The 22,822-nt window shown below is 39.4% G+C and overlaps 1 protein-coding gene across 17 annotated transcripts in view; it reads left to right on the forward strand.

Annotated features, from left to right (window-relative positions):
• The window catches only part of PLPPR1 (phospholipid phosphatase related 1), a 540,361-nt gene that overhangs the window by 483,567 nt on the left and 33,972 nt on the right, over window positions 1-22,822 (forward strand). For all 17 annotated transcript variants that reach the window (XM_072842133.1, XM_072842126.1, XM_072842135.1 and 14 more), the window contains one exon: window positions 12,349-12,537. In XM_072842133.1, the coding sequence (XP_072698234.1) occupies window positions 12,349-12,537 (189 nt within the window). The remainder of the gene's footprint in view (window positions 1-12,348; window positions 12,538-22,822) is intronic.

Here is a 22,822-nt window from a genome sequence, read left to right on the forward strand (position 1 = left end):
GGTCTTGTCCATACCAGAGAAAAGGATCATACTAAGCATGAACAGTTGGGGGTAGAAATCTTGCTCAGAATTCTGCATGATGCAATAAAATGAAGAGAAAGAAGAATGATGATTGGTCTTGGTTCAACCTTTTGGCATAAAGCAGAACTAGGCTATGGGCGTAAATATGTTCATAAATCAAGGAAATCTCAGTAATACAAGCATCTTATCTCCTAGGCCTAATTTTAGCTCTTTATCTCTTATATTGGCCTGACTTATTTTTGTTAATTTACTCATTTATTATACATATTTGTATAATATGTATAATATTATAAGTGCTTTATATATTGGACAATTCTTTAGGATCTGCAAAGAGTTTCTCCAGGTCTTCTCATTTAATCCCATTGCTCATGTTATCTCATTCCCATTAGGGTGTTTCCCCTCATTCTGGTCAGAGGATCCAAGAACCTAGAGTCATGCATCTAGGATTACAAAGTCAATCAGTGATGGAACAAAGACCAAAAGTTAGGTCTTCATCTCCAAATTATGGTCTCCCCTCTCTTTTTGATCCTCATTTATATCATTAGAATAGGATAGCTAAATGTGGGACATCCTGACCAAGGACCCGTTTAACTGCCCTTAAAAATGGCTTCCTTTGCCACCTCCCTTTGGTACTCAACTGAGAAGAGGTTAAACATAGTTTCTGTCTCCTTTCTCCAATCCTCTGTGTCATCTTTGAGAACTAAGCAGACCAGGACTTTGCCTACCCTTCAATAGGACAGTGAGTCCCCTGCATGTTGATATGCTGGGTAATGGCTTAAATTGTGTTGAGTTTCTGATTGGTCAGTTGACTTCATGTATCTATTTAATTTGTTGTATATTACGTTTTCCAGAAAGGTTCTGTTGTTTATTCTATTATGGAAAGGCTGAGGAAGGGCAAAGAACTCCCCTTAATCAGAAAGTACCATAAGCCATGAGCTAAAAACGGTACTTTTTACATATATTACTTTCCACAATTAAGTGTTTTATTAATATTATTATATCCATTTTACAGATGAGGAAACCGAGATTCAGAGAGATTTTGTACATTACCTGAAGCCACACAGGTAGCAAATGGTGTATTTAGTACTGCATCTGAGTCTTTAAACTCCAAAGGCCATAAACTTCTGTTATACCATATAACCAGCTCAGATGTCACTGCTGACACAATCCTTCCCTGTCTTATCATGTGTTTCTCACAGTTAATATTCTCTTCTTGATTTCATCGTAATATCCATCCATCCACCCTTCCATCCTTCCACACTTTTATCCCTCCATCCATCATCCAATTATAATAATAATCAGTGTTAGACATCTGTCATTTGGCCACTTGTTCATATCCTGGAAAAATGAAGAACTCCTTTATCTTTACATTCCTACCAACTAGCTGAGGGGTTTAGTGCATTGTTAGTATTCAGGAGTTGTCTGCTTACTTACAATGCTCCTGCTGAGGAACCTGAGATTAGCACTCAAATCAACTTAGTTTATGTTAACAAAAGAGGTAGTAAGGCTGTAGAGTTTTAGATCATAGGGATCATTTATGCATTGCCTCCATCCACCCCTCTTACCTACTTCTGATAAGTAGGTAATAATTAAAATGCACATCACATTTATCCAGGACTTTCTTCTTAGAGGCTTCTTTTGACTCCTCACATCATCGTTCTCACTTTCTCTCACATTTGACATCGACTGAGCTTTGATTCCCCACCCCTGCCCCAGAGGCCCACCCTGGGAAAGTGCAGGGCTACTAAAGGGCAAGGTTGGTGAGCTTCTCAGGCCAGAGTTCTAGGCCTTCAACTTTACTAGCCCCTGAGGCACTAAACAGCAAAGTCTTGCTGTAGGACTTTACGTTTATCACTAAGAAGTGTTGGCAAAATGGCAAAATCATTTTGAATTTTTTCTGCTTTTTCTGATATTAGCTATGCTTGCCAATTTTGTGTCACTGTAACTTCCTTCATATGTATTCATCCATGTCATTGATTTTTTTAAAAATCCCTAATGTCAGAAGATCAAAGAGAAAATTCTGTGGCCCAATTTAGCTTAACTTAGCCTCAATAACTATCCTTTCCTTAGTGTAGTTGTAAATCTACCTGAAATAGTATAGGTTTTACATTTCTCCATATTATTCATTCACCAATAAATAACAAAATGATGCTGGAGGATAGAAAAGGGGAAAAAATGTTGTATTTACATTTTTTAAAGAGTAGCTAGGCAGGAAGGTATAGGTAGCCCAGACTGAGAGGTAGACCTGTGTATTTTCTCCTAACTGAAGAGTAATGCCTGATGAGGTTTACTGGCTTGTTCTCTGTTCAAATGATAGGCTTCTTTTCTCCCTTATCAAAACATGGGTAGGACAAAGCCCAATGCATTCAACAGAGAGAAAATGGTTTAGTTTACCTGAAATAGCTATCACTGAAGATTTGGGAGGAGTAGAAAGACATAATCATACCTGTGTCTTAGGATCATAACTCTTTAGCAGCAAGGTAGGTGATAGCATGAAGGGGTTGAGATTCCAAAGGCAACCAGAGCAAGTGGGACAGGATTTCGAAAGTATACCGTGGTAGATTATGGGGGCCTGAATAAGAACAAGGCAGCTGGCAGACAAAAATGAGATAAATAGGAGGGGCACTATGGTAAGAAAGACCCGACAACTGACCAAGTATGACCTGAGGAGGAGTGTAACAGATGGAGGAAGAAGGAAGTGTCCGAGATGACATTGAGAATTCTAACATGGATGACTGAGAAGATGTTGATTGGATTTACCAGGATGGGAAACTCAAGAGAAGTAGCAGGTCGAGGGAAGAAGAAATGCCAGTTTCCCTTTCAGACATATGGCATTTGGAGTATCTGTGGGCCACAAAGTTGGTGGTCAGAGGAGCGTGCAGGGCCAAGAGTGCTGATAGGAAGAGTCAATATAAAAGTAGAGAATCCATAGAAAGAGATGTGATCTCCCAAGAAGAGAACATAGAAAGGAAATGAAAAAAGGGGCAAGGATAGATCCTAGGAAGGCACTACTGTTTACCAACCAGGCACATGTAAAGGAAAATTAAAAGGAGTCAGGGAAAGAATGGTTAGAGTCAGGAGAAAGTAAAGATTTTAAATACTAAGAAAGGAGAATGGTGGTTGTGGGGGAGGGAGGGCCTTCAGTTAATCCCCACTCTCACCCCAAAGCCATCTGAAAAAGCATTGAAAAGAACAAGCATGTTGTATGGACGTGTTGAGTCACTATATTGTATAACTGAAACTAACTACACTGTATGTTATCCAACTGGAATTTTTTAATAAAACTTTAAAAAAAAAAAAAAAGGAAAGAACAAGCAAATAGCACTCAAAGAACAAGAGAAGAGACCGAGTACTTACCATGTGCTAGGCATTACCCTAAACCTTTTATAAGGTATCATCTCATTATGCTAACTGCAGGTTTCAATTGTAAGAGTGGTTAAATGGCACCAGAGGTTCAAATTCTGTTTTTACCATTCAAGTTTGTGAGCTTGGAAAATTTTCTCTTCTTTGGTTTCTTTTCTTTCTTTTTTTTTTTTTTTTTTAATTTTCTCTTCTTTAATTGAGGGCTACTCATTATCTCACAGGGAGGCATGAGTATCATGTAAGATGATGCATTTCAAGCTATATAGTTTGTTATGTGGTTAGTCGATGAGTCCTTACTATCATTTATTTGGGATTGCTTTTTTTTTTTCTGTCTCCCTCACAGAAAGCCCCACATGTCCAAAGATCATGTTGGTTTTGTTAACAGTTTTATTATTGGTTATTCAATTATGTTAGCAGATGAATACCCCCAAAGTCTGCATGTAGTAGGCACTCAATAAATATTAGTTGAATGACTGAACAATTTCATTTCATCCACATATCCTTGCCTATGGATATACCTCTGGTTCTCTTTAAAGAAGAGGGGATGAATTCTCATACACACTCTGATTCATTATAAGTTTTCCAGATTTCACAAGAGAATGTTATTCTTAACCACAGCTTAATTGCTTATTAATTAAAAGACACAGGTCTGAGGGGGAAATAGAGAACTATTAATCAAAAGGCATAAAGTTTCAGTTAAGTAGGATGAATAAACTCAAAAAATCTGCTGTACATTGGATATGGCCGATAATACCATATAGCGTGCTTAAATATTTGTCATGGGGGTAGATCATCTTGTGTTCTTACCACAACAGAATAAATTCAAAAATTATTTCAGAGAATATAAAACTTTAAAGAGCAAATAAGGATCAAATAAACTGACAAAGGAGAATTAACTGATTATTTAATATTTTACTCTTTCATATCTTGAGAGAGAACATTGTTTGCAAATAGCAAAACTAAGAATAGTTACATGACTCTTAAAAATTCAGTATTTGTGGAAATATGATATTTATCAAGATCCTTCATTTTATAGATGGAAAACCTAGCTGATTATTCAGTCCTGGCTAATATGATGACTTTATATTCTCTTACATACTTTGGTATGTGTGGTATTATTTGCTTATTCATAAAATAATTCATATTCTACCCAAGTTTAAAAAAAACAGCTAATAGTTATTGAGTACCTGGTAAGTGGTTTCAATATCCTAAATCATATAATTCTCATACCATTCTGAAGAGAATTCATTTCTCATGTAAGGAATGAGTTACCCATTTCACAGGTGAGGAAACTAAGGAATAAACAGGTTATGTAATTGGTTCAAAGTCATACAGTGGTAATTAGTGGATTTGGGATTTGAAACTATGTATAAGGAACTTGCACACTATCAGACCAGTATCAAATAAAATCATGCTTTATTGAAGGACTTTTTTTTTACTCACATAGTAGGAAATACATTTCACACTATATTTTACACACTTCCTCTGCCTATATATTATAAACTAAACAAGTTTCACATAAAAACACTTGCTCTTACTATGTGTGAAACTCTCTGATACATGCAATTCTATTCTATTCTTTTTCACTAGAAGAATTCTAGTTGAAGTCCAAAATTGTGTACATTTGTTTCACAATCCACTAATGGTTTCAGACCTGTAGTTTGGAAAACCACCATAATAAGGAACATATTAAGATTCAATAATATTAAATGAGGATAAAAACAACTAGGGATACATTTATTAACCATTTACTATGTGCCAAAACACAATTGTTGTTATTTATGTATAATATCCTCAGTTCTTATTACAACCTTGAAAAGTAGCTCAGTCTTTTTTCACACAAGAACTGGGATGTGGGGGTACCTGAATGGCTCAGTTGGTTAAGCGTCTGCCTTCAGCTCAGGTCATGATCACAGCATCCTGCTGATCATCAAGCCCCGAATAGGGCATCCTGCTCAGCGGAGAGCCTGCTTCTCCCTCGTCTCCCTGGTTGTGCTCTCTTTCACTACCTCTGTCTCAAATACATACATACATACATACGTACATACATGCATACATACATACTGGGATGTGGAGAAGTTAAGAGATTTCCCCTACAAGGATGAGCCTGATTAAAGATTTCTTCCACTAGCCTAATAATAACATTTAAGTATATTAAACAACTGAATCAGAAACAAAAAAAGACACAGGTCTATCTTTCACTGGCAGGTTACTTAGTAGTAAATAGTCTCCAATTCACTGCTATCTAGAGTTTTTAAAAAGCTAAGCTGAGAGAAACAATACTGAGGAAGGAATGCACGAGGTATACGTAGTCTGGTCCATTCTTCCTAATCAGCCACTGCTCTAAATACGCAGTTAATATGCAGTTAAACATACAGTTCTCATGCTACAACATTATTAGCCCTATTTTACAAATGGAGAAACTGAAGCCTGAGATTTTGAGTCCCATGCCTAGTAAGTAGCAGAGTGAAATGTGGCTCACAGTCTTAGTGTTTCATTATGCCGTCTCTCTCAAGTTCAACCTAGTCTGAAATATAATACCCACCTCCTCCATTCTATTATCAATATTACTTTTGTTCACTTCGCTTTGATGCGATATCATCAGCCTATGTGAAGAATTGACATTGCGGGGTATGGGGGCGGTCACCTGGGTACAGTCAGTTAAGCCTCCAACTCTTGATTTCAGCTCAGGTTGTGATCTTGGGGTCATGGGGTTTGGTGCCATGTCAGGCTCCAAGCTCAGGGGGGCATCTGCTTGAGATTCTCTCTCTTCCCCTGCCCCTCCCCCCGGCTCACCACCCCCACTTGGCCAAATAAATAAATAAATAAATAAATCTTTTAAAAATATATTTTTTAAAAAAAGAATTGACATGAGGTCCCATATAAAAAACAGTGCCATCCTACTCCATTTGAGCCCTTGTTTATCATGCCACACCTGTTATGAGAACCCAGGGAGAATTCCAGTCCAGTCACTACTATATCAGAAGGATTCTACTTATCTTTAACCATTGGTTCATTTTTTATCTTACAGATACTGTGAAATGTGCAACTGACCAACATTTCCTTATTGTGTTGACTATTTAGACAACTTCTACTCTAGGATCTAATTCTGTCTCCATACTTCTTTTTTATTCTATAGCAGCTTCTCACCAATGCTTGCTTACTTTCTTTGATGAAGGTTGATAAAACTCCTTTTTGGAACCAAATGAGAATATATAAACATGCCCATTGCATATTTATGAATTATTATTAACTTTCCTACAGATAAGGAAACTGACACTAGGAAACATTTGAATAGAGTACTCAAGTCTGGGGCACCTGGGTGGCTCAGTGGTTAAGCGTCTGCCTTTGGCTAAGCTGGTGATCCCAGGATCCTGGGATTAAGTCCTGCATCAGGCTCCCAGCAGCGAGCCTGCTTCTCCCTCTGCCTGTGTCTCTGTTTTTCTCTGTGTCTCTCATGAGTAAATAAATAAAATCTTAGGAAAAAAGTACTCAAGTCTGTAGCATATAGTTTACCCTTTAACGTCATGCTGGCTTATATTCGTGAACTGATTTTCCACAGGCCACCTAAGTTTATGTGGAGAAATGCATCATATTTAATCATCATCCTGGGCTCCCACCTGTGATTCATGTGACATTATACAATTCATATAATCTCTCTCTTCCTCTGTTTCCTCACCTGCAAAATGGAAATAATATTATACCTACCTTGCAGGGTCATTGGGCAGAAACAGAGTTAATTTATGTAAAGTTCTTAGGACAGTACCTGGGACAAATGCATCATATATATCATTACCTTTACATCACCATCCCATCCTCCTCTTTCCTGGCTCTTGCCTCTGTTGTTTATGTGGGGAGCTTCCATTCCCTCTCAGAGGATCACACTTACTTCTAGAGGTGCCTAGGGAGGTGTCACATGGGCTCATGAGCAGTTTTCTCATGTTTCCTCCCCAGCTTAATAACTTGGTTCCTGCTTCCATCAGTGCCCTACTTGTGGGTTTCCAACCCAAGCCCTTGTATACAGCTACTGACACTTGTGCCTGGCTTGTTCTTTATTAATATGAAAAATATACAAGTCCTTAAAGTGGGCTGTTCCTTAGAGCCCTCAGTAAGATATTACTTTTGCATCACAACTGTGCCAAATCTTAACCATCTAAGCTCTGCTACGGTGTTCTTCCTGCTGAGTTTCTTCTTTTATCCCTGCTCTCTGTGGAATTGAACATATGCCCATGGGTCTTAGTCAAAAACCAATCTCCTAAACAGACACCATGCTGCCCTATCCATCCCCTTATACTCCCTTCTCTTCCATAGATCAACCTTTTACCTATTCGTCTGTCAACTTGCTCCCTACCAGCTCACCAGGCACAGGCAGCCATGTAGGAACCCCAACTTGGGATTAGCTGACACCCTCCTACATATCTACAGATTACTGTCTGTTTCCTGTGTTTATGAGTACTCCCCAGTTGGATCACAAATTGTCTGAGGTCCTAGAGAACAAGTCTAAGAATCCTGCACCTTCACAGCACTTAGTTTGAGACTGAACACAGAGGCAGCCTCCACAATGTTGGTTAACTCATTAATTTGCCATAGTCTTGATAACTCCTGGCAAAACCAGAATGAGAAACCTCTTTGGGGAGGGAAACATCCATTGCCTCAGGTAGAGTGACCTTAGCACCCCAGTTTGTTCAGGACTATCTTGGTTTTAGCCCTGCAAGGTGCCAGGCCCCAGGAAGCCCCTCAGTCCTGGACAAACTGAGATGGTCAGTCACCTAGACTAGGCTTCTCCAGTTTCAAATATGCCCCTTACACTCCAGACCAATACCAGTCCTTTCATTCCAACCTCACATGTCTGCTCCCTTTCTCCTGGATGTGTGTGGGGTGGGGGGAGGTGTGTGCATGCATGCATGTACTCTTTCGCTTGCTGTCATGAGTCATACCATCATTACCTGTTCCCCCACTCTTCCAGCTTGTATCAGGTTGTATAAATTAGTGGTCTGCAATTCCTCCAGACTTACAGACCAAAGGAAAAGGTACTGTCATCTCAGCCTTTTCCCTCAGCTTTGTAACCTTCTTCGTTATCACTTTTTGTGATCTTTAATCAGTGGAGGGTAGAAACACAACGCTCTCAACCCTAACAGGCAGGATTTCAGATATTGCTGGCTTCTGCCTTCTGAATCCTTGTGGAGTGGCCAGGATTTAATGCATTTTTTTATATCAGATTGTTATTCTTGGGAAGTGCAGCTGAGGAAAAAGCCTGGTATGTGAGCTTCTTCCCCCCCACTGCCATAATTGCTCCTTTCACACGGATTTCATCAACCCTCCACTTGCACTTGGGTCCGGCACAGCCTCACCATCTGCTCGTGTGACACCAACATTATGGCCTCCCTCCATGCATCCCTAAATGGGGCTGGAGAAGGCAACAGAGATGGCAAGTGTGCCAGCTGGCACCAGTGACATAAACCTAGACAGTGATGGATCATGGCCCAGGACAGAGAGGAAGAAGGGAGGATGCCGATGGCTAATTGTCCGCTGTCATCAGAGCTGCAGGGCGGACCTCTCTGGAAGCAGAACCAATGTGGTATTTCTGTTCCTGCAGTAAATGCAAAGCTCTTTTTAAATATGTGGTCACAAGAGAATGTTCAATAGAAAATAAACCTAGAGGGCAGCCCACGTGGCTCAGTGGTTTAGTGCCGCCTTCGGCCCGGGGTGTGGTCCTGGAGTCCCAGGATCGAGTCCCGTGTCGGGCTCCCTGCATGGAGCCTGCTTCTCCCTCTGCCTGTGTCTGTGCCTCTCTCTGTGTGTCCCTCATGAATAAATAAATAAAATATTAAAAAAAAGAAACCTAGAAATCAAGATCTGAATTATTCTGGTTTTGCTTCTGTGCATCTCTAACTGGCATTACTGGGGACTCTCCAGGGAATTTAAGGATTACTTGAAAATGACAGGCAAGGGCTCCTGGCTGATCAGGGAGGCTGATCAGTGTAAGCAGACTTACGGCGCCCGGTCAGTGCCATCCGGTAGGCTGCCTAAGTTCCCACCTTCCTCTCCCGCCCTGAGTCTCCAAGATTCTCAGTTCTTTACTTCATGCCTTTCAATTGACTGATTCACGCATTCATTCAGTTCTCTCTGAATGCTGCTTCCAGGATTAAATTGGCCAGGCAGCTATTCAAGATTTGTTCTATAGATTTCAAATTTAGGCATATTGACCTTGGCTTTTTTGTTGCCATTATTGTTGATTTTGATGTATATGAAGTTAAAAAATCTCTGTTCTGTGTTTTTCTAGTGAGTCTTTTTACCTATGTATATTTACTTTTGTTTACTTCACTTTCATCCTGCCCATTTTTAAATAGAAGTGGTAGCACAAAGGCACCCAGTAAAATATGATACTTGTCCTCATTAGAGGAAGCTAGATGCCATTTTTGGGTTTTGTTTTATCTGAAAGCTCCCATAGATCCTGCCTATTATTCCCCCAAGTAGTTGTTTCCCAAGGGCTGATGAAGCCATGAGACAGAAATCTGTTTCCAGCCACATGGAGGAGACTCCTAGAAATCCCAGATCAGGGGCACCTGGGTGGCTCAGTGGTTGAGCATCTGCCTTTGGCTCAGGTTGTGATCCCGGGGTCCCGCATCAGTCTCCCCACAGGGAGCCTACTTCTCCCTCTGCCGATATCTTTACCTCATTCTCTGTGTCTCTCATGAATAAATAAATAAAATCTTAAAAAAAAAAAAAAAAAGAAATCCCAGATCAGGCCTGTGCAGGAGGCACAGATAACCTTAGAGGTAAAGCCCCCAAACTGTGGGAATCATAGTGTTTGCTCAGCTCCAAAACATTCAGGTCAGCTGACTAGGTTCATTCCCATCAGGTCAGTTCAGTTGACCAGGGAAGCACAAAAGAAATAGAAACCACATGGCCTTGACTTTATGAACTAGCTGCCAGCAGAAGCAGCTTTGGAGCACCTCTCTTTCATACTTGTAGTAAACAGACTAATCCAAATCTCCTCTCTCTGGCTAAAAAGAAAAGAAAGAAAGTGCCAAAAACAGCAGAGCTGCCTGGCCTGAGCACTCGTGATTTACATGTGGTAAATCCCCAGGAAATAACATCAGGCGCAGAGAAACACTCAGGAGTGTCCCGAGATTACTAGATGGTCAGAAGTCGTGACAGAAGCTCTATTGGGGAAAAAAAAAAAAAAAAAAAGAAGCTCTATTGGGGAAGAAGGGTTGAAAATGCCAGAGAGCAGCATATAGTCCTTGTAGAACCAGAGACAAGTCACGTATGAAGCACAACGCATGGAAAGTATGATATGCGACCTACTGGAAGTAAAGAAAGGTGGCAATGGTTGAGGCCAAAGACAAAGAGCTTTATGGCAGAGTGGTTAGGGGTTCGCACTTTAGACACACTACAACTCAAGGCTTCTGAATGATTTCAGCTGGAATGAGGAGGAATTGCCGAGATAACATCCCACAAGTAGAGGCTGGGCCTGGTTTCAGAAAATGGGCAGAATGTAAAGCTTCTCTGCAGTGCTGTGGCTAGAGAACTGGGTATGAAATAGAAAAAAACGCCAAATAGTGCCTCTCTGCAATAGAGTTGCCTCCCTCTGTACCTCTCTAGGCTTTTGCAGAGGGTGAAATTTTGATGTCGTGGTACAGGTGTTTTTTTTTTCTTCTGGGGATCAGAAAATGTGGGTTTCTTTCTAGTCCCAGACTTACCCTAACTAGCTGTGTCATGACCTTGGGTTAGTCATTCCAGGGCTGGAATAAGAGCTTTAGCCTTCCTAAACCCTTCCTTCCCCCTCACTGCCCCATATGTACTTCCAAACAGAAACAATTTTGAGCCACAAATGATGTGCAAAGATGTCCTCCCAAGTTCTGATTTTTTCCCATCATTATTACATTGATACTTTTTTTAAAAATCACTTAATTTTTTTTTTACTCCTTTCTAAGTTTCCCTACATTGCTGATTCTCAACCAAAGTACCTGTTTGGCTTCCTTGTTGGATGATTCAGGAGTGATCACGTCCCCTTGTGGGCCTCAGCCTTCTCCTCTATGAAATAAAGATTTTAGACAGGAAGATCTCCAAGACCTCTTCCAGCTTAGTTTTCTGTGATTTCATAACCTCGAAAACCTATGTTCTTTCTACCTTTATCACCTTTATCTTGGCATTTTAGTGTTTCCAAATATGAATGAGAAAAATAATGTTGGCTTTTCTATATTCCCTCAACTTCTCATACCTACTAAAGCCTACATCTAAACCTCGGTGAGTATCTGGGACATTTGTGAGTGGAAATGAAAGGATAATTATGTCCCTTTTTATGTCTAAACCTTATGAAGGATCTGTGATTATAGTAAGATGTTATCAGGAAAGTCCTGGATTTACTGGTAGAAAGCATTTGGGAATAAAGGCGCCTTTTTGGAGAAGGTATTCCTGGACCATGTGTTCGTCCCTGCCAATAATTCAGGCTTTAACCTTTCTAGGCTTTAGTTTTCCTGTTCATTTGTTCATTCATTCATGATTTACCTGCCTCTAATAGTTTATAATAAGGTAAGTATATCTCTAATATTTGATGAAATTTCTCAGGACCAGATCTCACATCTACATCTTGCCAATTCTTATGCCACTGCCCTTTGACTTTTCACCTCTGTTCTGAATGGAAATACTGCCTTGGCTGCCATGCATCCTCTGCGAGGGTGGCAGCAGAAGCTGGGTGTCTCTCTTAAGCCTTGCTGTGGTCTGCCTTTCCGATGGGAGCTGTTCATTATTTTCTGGAAGGTTTATATAACAGATGTTACAAGGCAGACAAGCAAGCACACACTCCCCGAGCCCAGAGCATGCTGAGCCAGGCACGCACACACTTGCCAATACCAAAAGGAGGAGAGCTGCTGGGGTGATGGAGGGAGTGTGCTCTGCGGGGCGAGCGCTGCTCCGAAGACCTGCTAATGTCTCTGTGTGGCCATGCTGTATTTTCAGCTTGTCATCATGGCTGGGACAGTGCTGCTTGCCTACTACTTCGAATGCACTGACACTTTTCAGGTGCATATCCAAGGATTCTTCTGTCAGGATGGAGACTTAATGAAGCCTTACCCGGGGACCGAGGAAGAAAGCTTCATCACCCCTCTGGTGCTCTATTGTGTGCTGGCTGCCACCCCAACTGCTATTGTAAGTACAGAATACTTCCTTCCTTATTGTCAGATACTAAATAACATTTCCTGTCTTCCTTTTCTTCTCTTTCCTCCCTTCCTGGGCATTCACCAGCAGCCTTATCGGGGGTGTCCTATTTCAGCCAAAATGGTGAATGGAGCTCTGCATTAAAAAAAAAAAAATCTCATTAAAACAGGTCTTGTCTTTTATAGGTGGCTTTTGCTTTTTGGTATCTGAATTTAAAGATGTGTATATATACACATATACACATATACACATATACATATATATATACATATATATATATATACACACAAGATATATACATGATTTTTTCCCATTTATATTTATATATATACACACACACATTTTTTAAAGTAAATGTGGATATTGTAAATCAACAGGCATGATTGGCTAATACGTTAAGAATAGCTACTGTGCTCTTGAAAAAATATGCTGTGGGGTGTGTGTATTTCAGAAGAGGTCTTGAATGTAAAATGCTGGTGCTAATATAAAGACTCAGATCAGAGTGGAATAGAATCCCCTGGGCCTGTGTCTCCTGCTGTTCTGATTGAACTTCCAGAAGGGCTGATGAGAGAAATCACTTGACCTAAAGTTTGCTGCAATTCATTCTTGGTGACTCTGGCTGTGTTCACATTACATCACGTTCAATTCAGTTGCAACTTTACCTTCATTTATTTCATTTTTCTCTCTCATGAGGCAAAAAAAAAAAAAAAAAAAAAAAATTGGCCACACTATTCTCGAGGGAAACTTTCAAAAGCATAAAGCTCAGATCTATATTATCTGATAAAGTGGTTTAACCCTTAGACATTTTAATTTCAATTTTAAAAATGACTTTGTGTCTGTTTCATAATAAACATTTTTATGTCTGAACATGCTACAAGGTCAGATTAGTTGGGGTTTAATCTCAGTTATCATTTCCCCTATCTCTTCTAAGGGCTGCCTCCTCTACCCCTGCCCCCTTACCCCCCACCCTCACTCTCTCCTCTCTCTTTTGGTAATAAAAATATTGACTGGCATGCTAAGAAATATACTGACTGCTCAGACATTCAGTTCAGACATTTGTTTTCTATGCAAATGTTTTGTTTGCTTTAAGATGAGAAATGGAATAGAATTTTGAGGAGAAATAATATGGGCATAATGAACCCTGCTACTTTATTTCAATCATTGATCCTAGGCTCTGTAAGCACCCCCTTAAATGATAAGACTATACTATAGCAATTAAGGTCAGCAGTGATAAAACTGTGGTATATTAGAATGGTTAAAAAACAAGCTCTGCAGTCCAACACATCTGGATTTACATCCTGCCTATGTGACTTTGTACAAATCACTCTATTGCCCCCTGCCATAAAACATAGGAATAATATAACTCCCTATTTCATGGAGTTGTCATGAGACTTGAATAAGATTGTTCGTATGAATGACTCTGCGCAGTGGCATGTACTGTTTAGCAGTAGGAGAACAAAGAGCCTGGCTGGAAACCGTTCTTCACCCTCTTCAGGATCACAGGCCAACTTCCTGTACCTGAAGAGAATGAGACGCCACTTGGAAGCCCTGGAACTACAGGCAGTGGACTTAGTCTGGAATCACATCCTGATTTCTTTCTCTCAGAAGCATATAATTTTCTTATGTATTCACACATCTCTCTGAGTGATCCCTTGACTTACTAATGTATTCTCCTCTCTTCTTCCTAGTCCCGGGATATATATTATTGCCTAGGTTCTCCTGTAATTGCTTCTTGAAATTAGAGAGATTTTGTCCCATTAAAAACAAAACAAAACAAAAAAAAAAAACAAAACCAAAACCAAAAAACAAAAAAAAACTAAGCAAAGCCAGGGAAACAGATTAAGAAAAACTATGGACAAAAGAATTTGTGAATTAGAAAACAATAGAATTAACAAGTAAAATAAGGAGCTAATTCTTTGAAAAGCAAAATGTGCAACCCCCTAGTCTACTATAGAAAGGCAGAAGTAAAAAAAATGTTAAAGCATGTATATAAGCAAAAATACATAAACCTTTAAAAGTCTGTATTAAAATTGTATTTACAATTCTGTGCCAATAAATGCTTTCATCTCAATAAAATTGGTAATATTTTATGAAAAGATAATTTATAAGCAAGGCCCTAAAAGGATGTAGGAAAGCTGAATAGTGAATAAAAACAGGATAAATTTTTAAACATGTCTAAAATTTATCTCACTAAATAGTATGAGGACATGTAGCTATAACATAAATTCCTTCAAACTTTCAAGGAATAAAAAATCCATAATTATATAAAATGTCCCAGAGCCTAAATATAAATGGAAAGCTTTTTAGTGCAAATTACAAAGCAAGAAAAATATAGATTTTAAACACTTAGAAAGTCTGTGTGTACACCCACAAAAGCACCCTGAGTAGCAAAAACAGTCTCCTTTATGAATGTTGATGCAAGCATATAGAAAAGGTTTGATAGACTTGTCTGCCTAAAAATAAGCATCTCTAACAAAAGAAAAAGACTGCAAAAAACTTACAGGATATAAGACTCAAAAAACTTACAGGATGTAAGACTCAAATGTAAATATCCTTACTATTTTTAAAAATGAGCTTCCCCAAATAAAACCAGGAGAGGACAAGAATAAACAATTAATAAAACAGTAAATTGACCGTGCATGTCAACATTTCTAAACTCATCAATTATCAAAGAAAAGTAATTTTGACAAGCACAGCATTTCCCTCTATGCAATTGAAAATGTTTTAAAGAAATTAGCCCATGTAGTTGAAGGTACAGACACTTTCACACAGTTCTAGTAAAAGTGTAGACAGATATTTTCTTTTTAAAGAGCAGCTTATCAAAGATGTATTAAAAGTTTATAAAATTCAGACTCAGTTATTAATTCCATTCCCTGAATTTATGTTAAGGAAATAATCAGTTTTATATAAATACAAGGATTTGTGTATAGGGATATTCATGTCAGCTGTAGTCCCAATGAAAAACTTGGAACTGGCTAAATACACAGTACTGGGGGATTGTGTAAATACATTATGAGGCAGTTGTGTTTTTGAGACACCTTTAATAGCAATGAAACATGCTTTTGATTTAATGTTAAGATTTTTAAGGGCTAAAAAAAAAAAAGATTTTTAAGGGCTAAAAAATGTATATAATAGTGCATGAAAATCTTTCTCCCTTTCACAAGAGAATCTGACCTCTTAATTTTCTGGGTGAGTTTTCCTAGAAAGGTTTTTAGTAGTATATATCAACTGTGTGGCTAGGCAAAATTAACTCCTGATTGGTGAATTGTCATCTGTACTCAGAGAACTGTAATTACCCGAGGAGGTGCCATGCTATTTCTAAGTGCAGTGACTCTAGAAATTTCACACATCCGCTGCAGGACCTTGAAAGCTATGCCTGTGGAGTTGGCTGCACCAGATGTTGACTCCTATAAAGCATGAGGTTTTTAAGTCTTGGTGGCTCCTGCTTCCTCTGATATGTCTGTGGTCTCTTGCACTTGAGCTATACTGCTGTGCTGGACCACTGTGAAGACACGTGCTGAAGAGGAGCATGTGATGCTTCCCTCCTTCCAAGTAGACAGTGCCCAATGTAGCATGTGGTTGTCTGTGGGTCTGAATCTTTAATGGCCCTAAGAAGATACATGGTGTGTGTTGCAAGATAATCACAAATTTATAATTATACATAAAAAAGAGTAGTATGAAATTAACTAAAAATTTACAGTCATTACCTATGAGTGCTAATGGTACAGTTAATTTTTTCTTCTCTTTTATCCTTTTATATACTCCTTTCCTAATTCTACAGGAGTGTGTATTATTTTCAAATCAAAAGATACATTTTTAAAACATTGTTTACTCCACTTCTTCTGGCAATAATTATGAAACAACCAATGTCTAATAAGACTTGAAAATGGCAATTCTAATAAACAAAAACACACATGGCCAAAAAACAAAAATAGGAAAAGAGAACTTTGTGGAGAATTTTCTCTTCTTTCTGGGCAAAAATAATATTGCCTTGATTCTAAGATTTTCAGTAGAAACTGTTCTCCAGGCTGCAAAGTTTGATTCTATCTCTTTCATTGACTTCCTTTTTCCCTAAATGACACAAATTCACATGGAAGTCAGTTGCTCCTATGGTCAATAAACAACTGAGGACTAAGAACCTATAGTTCTACTATAGCTCTCAAGTATGGAACCTTCTCCATTTCTTTGCTTCTTTGGGTGAAAAATGTGACCAATAATGCTAGCAGATCCCTAAGACATAGCCTGAGGAATATTCCATAAATGATTATAAGCATGACATCTTAATTTACTTACATTATGTAGTTTTTGCCTAATTTAGCCTCTTGACATCCCAGTGAAATAGAAAAGAGACACCCCAAAGAACATAGAGAAGGTGTGGTCCAGTTCCCTTCATTTTTGAGTTGAGAACCTCAAGACTTAACTAGGTTAAATGATTCATTGAAGGTCCAGCTAGTTCTGTGTGTGACTGAACAGATAGCCACCCATTTGGTTCCACTTTTATTTTTCTCCCGAATGAGGGGCATTGCTAGGAGCCAAGGCTGATTACAGCTGTGACAGGTTAATGGTAGAGAACCGTGTGGCTTTGAAACGCACTGACAGTGCTTGATCTTCCCCTAAGACCTGAAAAAAAGTGAGCAGCGTCAGGATAGAGAGCAAAATTCCTCTGATGCTCAGACATTTCCTGGGAGGAAGGAACTGTGTTCATTTCTTCTGTCCCATCTTAGGGAGGTATGGCTTGTCCAAGAGCAGCTTTTATTGGGCCATTGGGATCCAGATCCCAAGTGTCTAACAGAGCACCGTCCCTGCTTCAGAGTGTGCATTCCCTTCACGCTGCCGTCATCTGATCTCAGGTTGGGTGTGTCAGAAGAGGCAAAGATCCAGTCATGGCTTTGCCTCCAGTAATTGTGTGACCTCTGGTAAGTCATATTCCCTTGATAGGTTCAATTTCTCATCTGTAGTTAAAAGGAGGGATTGGGCTAATGATCTCCAAGATATTTCTAGTTCTAACATTCCAATAAAGCTATAAAAAAATAAAAATATTTTTTTTAAAAAAGCATTCTGATTGGAAAGTTCCACATGTCATGTTCCCAATCCCCAAGTTTCAACTTTCTTTCTGGAGTTGATTTTATACTCTGTGCCTGGTCAGGTTTTCATAGAACTGCATGGAGTTTTTGTTGTCATTGTTTATTTCTTCCTTAAGCCCATTTCCTGTTTTCATTGGAGTAGGAAGAAGGCAAGATCCCTGTGGGGTGACTTGTATGACATTAACGAATGGCGATTTTCAGAAAAGTAGCGCAACCTGGACTTGTCCTTGGTTTACTGTGCATTCTAAAGCACAAAGGATGTAGGAAAACCTAGCACCTTCCACTGCTCTGTGTCTCTTTGGATGGGCATTAACAACTCCATTCATGACTGCAGGGACGCACAAGAAAGGCACAAGGGAAAAGACTGTGCTGAGTGTTTGACCTGTCAGTTCCTATTTCTCCTTTTGTGCTTTGCTGTCAGAAGAGATCAACATCATGTCAGGGCAAAGCCACATGGGCATTAAACTGCACAGAGACAGGCCACTGCTGTCTCAGATCTTCAGGAAAGGTTAGAGCTTGGGGGATTTATTGTGTCCAGAACAGTTTAACCAAAAGTGGTAGCCCATACTTCCAAGAAATCTGCAGGGTGCCTTCTAACCAATGTGGAATCCCTGGATGACCACTGCCTCTGGCCTCCTGAAGAAACTTGTACCACTCTGAGTCAAGGGCAGAGAGCCTGCTTGGATAAGAGGATTTAACTCAGGAGAGAATCTGATTTACCTTTATTTTACCTCAGCCCCAGCACCACAAGGCATGAGAAAAATGGCTATTAAACCTTTTTCTTGGCCTCACAACAAAGTGACAGGGGAGTATTTAGTATTGAAGCAGCAGAACATTTGATGCCTAGCCCGAGAGAATTGAAACAGCTCGCAGTTTGCATGCAACTGTGCACGCACGCATATATAAGACTAATCTAGAATTTCGTAGGAAAGGAAGAGACAAACACAGTTTGATAGAAAGGCACAAATTGGAGGAAATTGTGAATCTTCATTTGGGGGGTTTCCGGGCTGTAAGCTCTTGGAGTGAATATAAAAGCCCAAAACACAGTGTGGAACAGAGTGGGCTCTCACTAAATGTAAGTCTGTTGGCTGGCTGACGTGGGACGCAGCTGCTGAAGCAAAGGCAGCATTGTGGGACTTTGCACTGCCTCAGAATCTGCCTCTTCCAGGCTCTGAATAATCTCATCTATTGAAACCCCTTTTAACACTTTATAATTCACATCTTTTTCCCTTTTGTACATGATCACATGACTTCCTTTTTGGTTTTTTGTTTCTTACCATGAGAACATCATTTTGTTGTTGTTGATGCTAAGGTACTTAGTCTTTACAATTACATTTTTCTTTTCTGGGCAAGATTTATAGGTATACCCATTAATGATTGTGGATTTTTTAAAACTTAAAAAAATGTGTTTCCCCATCTTCTATCAGCTACACATGAATGCTCTAAATTCTTTCACAGATTGTCTCTTCCCCTCACATCATCCCACAGAAAGACTTGGTTGCCATCTTTGAGATGCCCCTTCTAGTGATTGCTGGTGATTGTGGGAAGGAGTTTTGATAATTTGCTTCTTGAAAAGCCTCTTTGCCTAAAAATACATGCTGGTCAATTTAGTTAGTTATCCCAATGCATTTTGCTTTTTATTGAGAGCAGTGTTCTACCTAATGCATTTTAAATTCCAATTTCTCTGATATCCACTGTCCAGGATAAAGGCATAAGAGACTGCTATGATTTGGAATGTAGCATACCACCTGTATTACATTTTATAACAGGTATCAACTGAAGACTGCCTTTGGAGTGGGTAGATATGGGTCCTAGATTAACACCAGGAGGGAGGCCCCAATCCACAAATAGTTGCTGAACAACTTCCAAAATAGCATCATGCAAATGGCCTTGACTCTGTTGAAGCCTTGATCTTTAAAAGGCATAGGAAGTATCTGGAGTTGAATTTCTTACTTATACTTAGATGTAATAAAGCAGAAATCAAGAACTCTTGAACCAACCAGAGCTCAGCAACTGAGCCTCTGCAAGACGCCTCTGCAGATCTGGGCTGTCCATGGCATTCAGTGGGGAAAGATTAGAGCAGAACGTGAAGATGTGGGCATTCAGGACTGTCAGCACAGTCTGTATATTTTATATTTCCTGGGTCACTAAACAAAATCTACCACAAAAGCCATGCCTGCCTTTCTTAGAAGTGCTCATGACTATGGAAAGCTCCCAGGAGAATATTGGAAGCATCCAGAAATCCCTGGGACTGAAAGCTATTAAATAGCTGAAGCTATTTAAATGCTAATATTGGGAAGTGTACAAAGAACCCTCTCCTCTCCTCTTCCTCAAAGTATAATCCGCAGAAATCCCAGAGAGGGATTTGCAACTTCTACTGTCCTTCAGGAACGCAAGTGACAGAGATAGCAGCAGGCAACAGGATGACTCTGGAGTAGGTTGCATCCACTTTGCTTAAGGAAAGATTACTTGGTGAGGGCAAAGTCCTGTGGGATTTTGAAAGTGAACTAAGGTCCTGGAGAGTTTAACCAGTGGAACTGAGATTGAAGCCCAATTATGTGATATCAGTTTCCCTTCCTCAGTGCTGTCTTGTCAGTTCCTATCATAACAGCAAAATGTTTGAGCTGGACCAGCACAGTCTGGGACTTCTTGTCCGACACATGAGAAACTGAGGCCCAAAGAGGCTCAGTGACCAGTCTAAGATCAAATACCTGGTTGGGGGCAGAACAGAACTGGAGTCATACCATGTTTCCTTACTCTAGAAGTAGAGACAATGATTTTTTAAAAATCATTCTCAACAGACATTCTTGCCTAGATAGGCCAGGAAATAAAGACAAGAAACATTCCTTGAGCATGTACAGATGCTTTGATGTACATTTTTAAAAATACTGTAAACTATTTTCAGATACAGTTATTACCCTCATGTTCAAAGTCATGAAAAAAGAAACTGGGTTCAGAAAGGTTCAATTACTTGACCCAAATCGCACTTCAAGAAAGGAGAGAGCTGGGATTTCATTTCTACAGCCCACATTCAAAAAACAGCAATGACTGATCTTGCCAAGTACCAGAGCCACAACTAGCATATGTGTGAACCCAAAACATATATTACAAGAGTTCTAGATGCCCTTTTTAGTGACAACCACGTGTAACATGCAATGAATCCCCCTTACAATATGAGATTGCAATACATCCTTCCAGTGACTATTTTTTCCTGAAAACTGTTTTTTATTTTGAAATCTAAAAACTGTTCCCTAAATATTTTACATTTATATCACTTATTTGTCACTTACCAGATCTCCTGTGAAACACTGTGAGGAAGATCTAAAAGATAACACACCAGACTATAATACCATATTCCAGGATTATTTGTTTATTTCTTTGCCATTTGGGTTTATATATCTGAAATACAACTTTATCAAGTTAGAACAGTTGTCCCCCTTACTTAAAGTATATTTACTATTCTCTAAATGTCTTGTGTCACATGGGGTTGTAGCCAGCATAGCTGGGGGATAAGAAGTGCACCAATGGAAGTCATTTGCAGTTCATTCATTGCCAGATCTAGAGGTTGGCCTTGGTCATTTCTCACCAGAGGGTATTCTGATTTGCTGTGAATAATATGATGTTTGTCAGCCAACAATCAGAAAGGCAATAATAGGGAAACCAGGGCCAAACACCTAGAGAGTCCCACATGTCCCAGTTGCTCTCTGAACAGAGGGGTAGGTAGAGGCAGAGTGTGTGTAGCAAAGACACAGATGGAGAAACCCAGCCATTGCCAAAACCAGAATCATAAATCTGCTACCGTGTACAAAATAGCATTCAACGTGGGCAGGAGGCCTGTCAGGAAAGAGAAGAGACCCCCTTCTCTTAACAGGCAGCATTCTCTCTTTCTCTCTCCAAATATAATCAGGCCCTATATGAGACTATAGGACCCAGTAGATGGACAAATAACACCCTATGTATGGTCAGTAAAACACAGAAAAATGAACATCCATGAAGCCCACTCCCTGGGGTCTGAGAGCTGGATTGTTTCTTCAGCAACATTTATGTCCACCACAGTCTTAACTGAAAACCAGGAATATTTTCCTACCTTTCAGTTATAAAATGACCCCTTTCCTCCCTCCCTCCCTCCCTCCCTTCCTTCCTTCCTTCCTTCCTTCCTTATGGAGATATTTATTATCACTTAATATATTCTCAGCGTTATGTCAGTAGCCAGATATATAAGTTAGTCTATATCCTTGCTCTGTTTTTTTCTTTTATGCTTCATACCTTAATTGGAATTTGAATATTGTTCACCAATAGTAACAATTCTTGTACCACATATTACCTTTGACACGAGAGTCTTAGAATTGACTTTTGGGCATTTTATTTGAGTTCCATACCCTTTTGCAAGACAAATTCTGTTTGGTTTGGTATGACATGGAGTGATTTTGTTGAGATTTTTATGTGGGTATATGTATGTGCACATGTGTATTTTTAACAAGAATGGGCTGTATATAGATTTTCTCACACATTTTCTTGCTTTTTTTTTGTCCTCATGTGTGAGTAGTGGAAAGCTTCACTAAATTGAGAATCTCTAGAACATGCACATCTCTTTCCTATTGAGTAAGAATGTTTTGGGCTTCTGGAATGGCTAAGGCAAGCAATGCTTATTTCTTTTCATATATATCCTTACGTGTTTATCACCTTCCATCCCATTTCCCTGATTTACTTTGTAATCATATGTCATTTCATGACATTATATGGTGTATTTATTAGTTTCCTGTGTCCTCCCTACACACACATACACACTAGACATCTGGTTATGGCTATGCCTCCAGTGCTAAAACAATTCCTGGCAGAGTGGGTGCTCCCTCTCCAAAACTGTTGAATGCAAAATGAATATATGAGTGAATTTAGTTCAGAAGAGATAATTCACTTTGTATTACTTAGTCCTTGGTTTTTATTTAATCTTAAGCAATACACCAAGAATGGTGTGCTTTCTGGTCCATATTGTCAATTTCCTGCATTGTTCATCTTCAGAGAAATTAAGGTCAGAGGATTCTATCTATAAGAAGATCCTCTAAAAATTCAATCTTTTATTCATTCAACAAATATTGGTTGAGCCTACTATATATCAGTCCCTGTCCTAAACACCATACAAAGAATGGCAAAAGTCTTTCCCATAAGGATATCATAGTCAGATGAAGAGGGAC

This window comes from Canis lupus, chromosome 10, assembly GCF_048164855.1.
Source record: "Canis lupus baileyi chromosome 10, mCanLup2.hap1, whole genome shotgun sequence".
Taxonomy (NCBI): domain Eukaryota; kingdom Metazoa; phylum Chordata; class Mammalia; order Carnivora; family Canidae; genus Canis; species Canis lupus.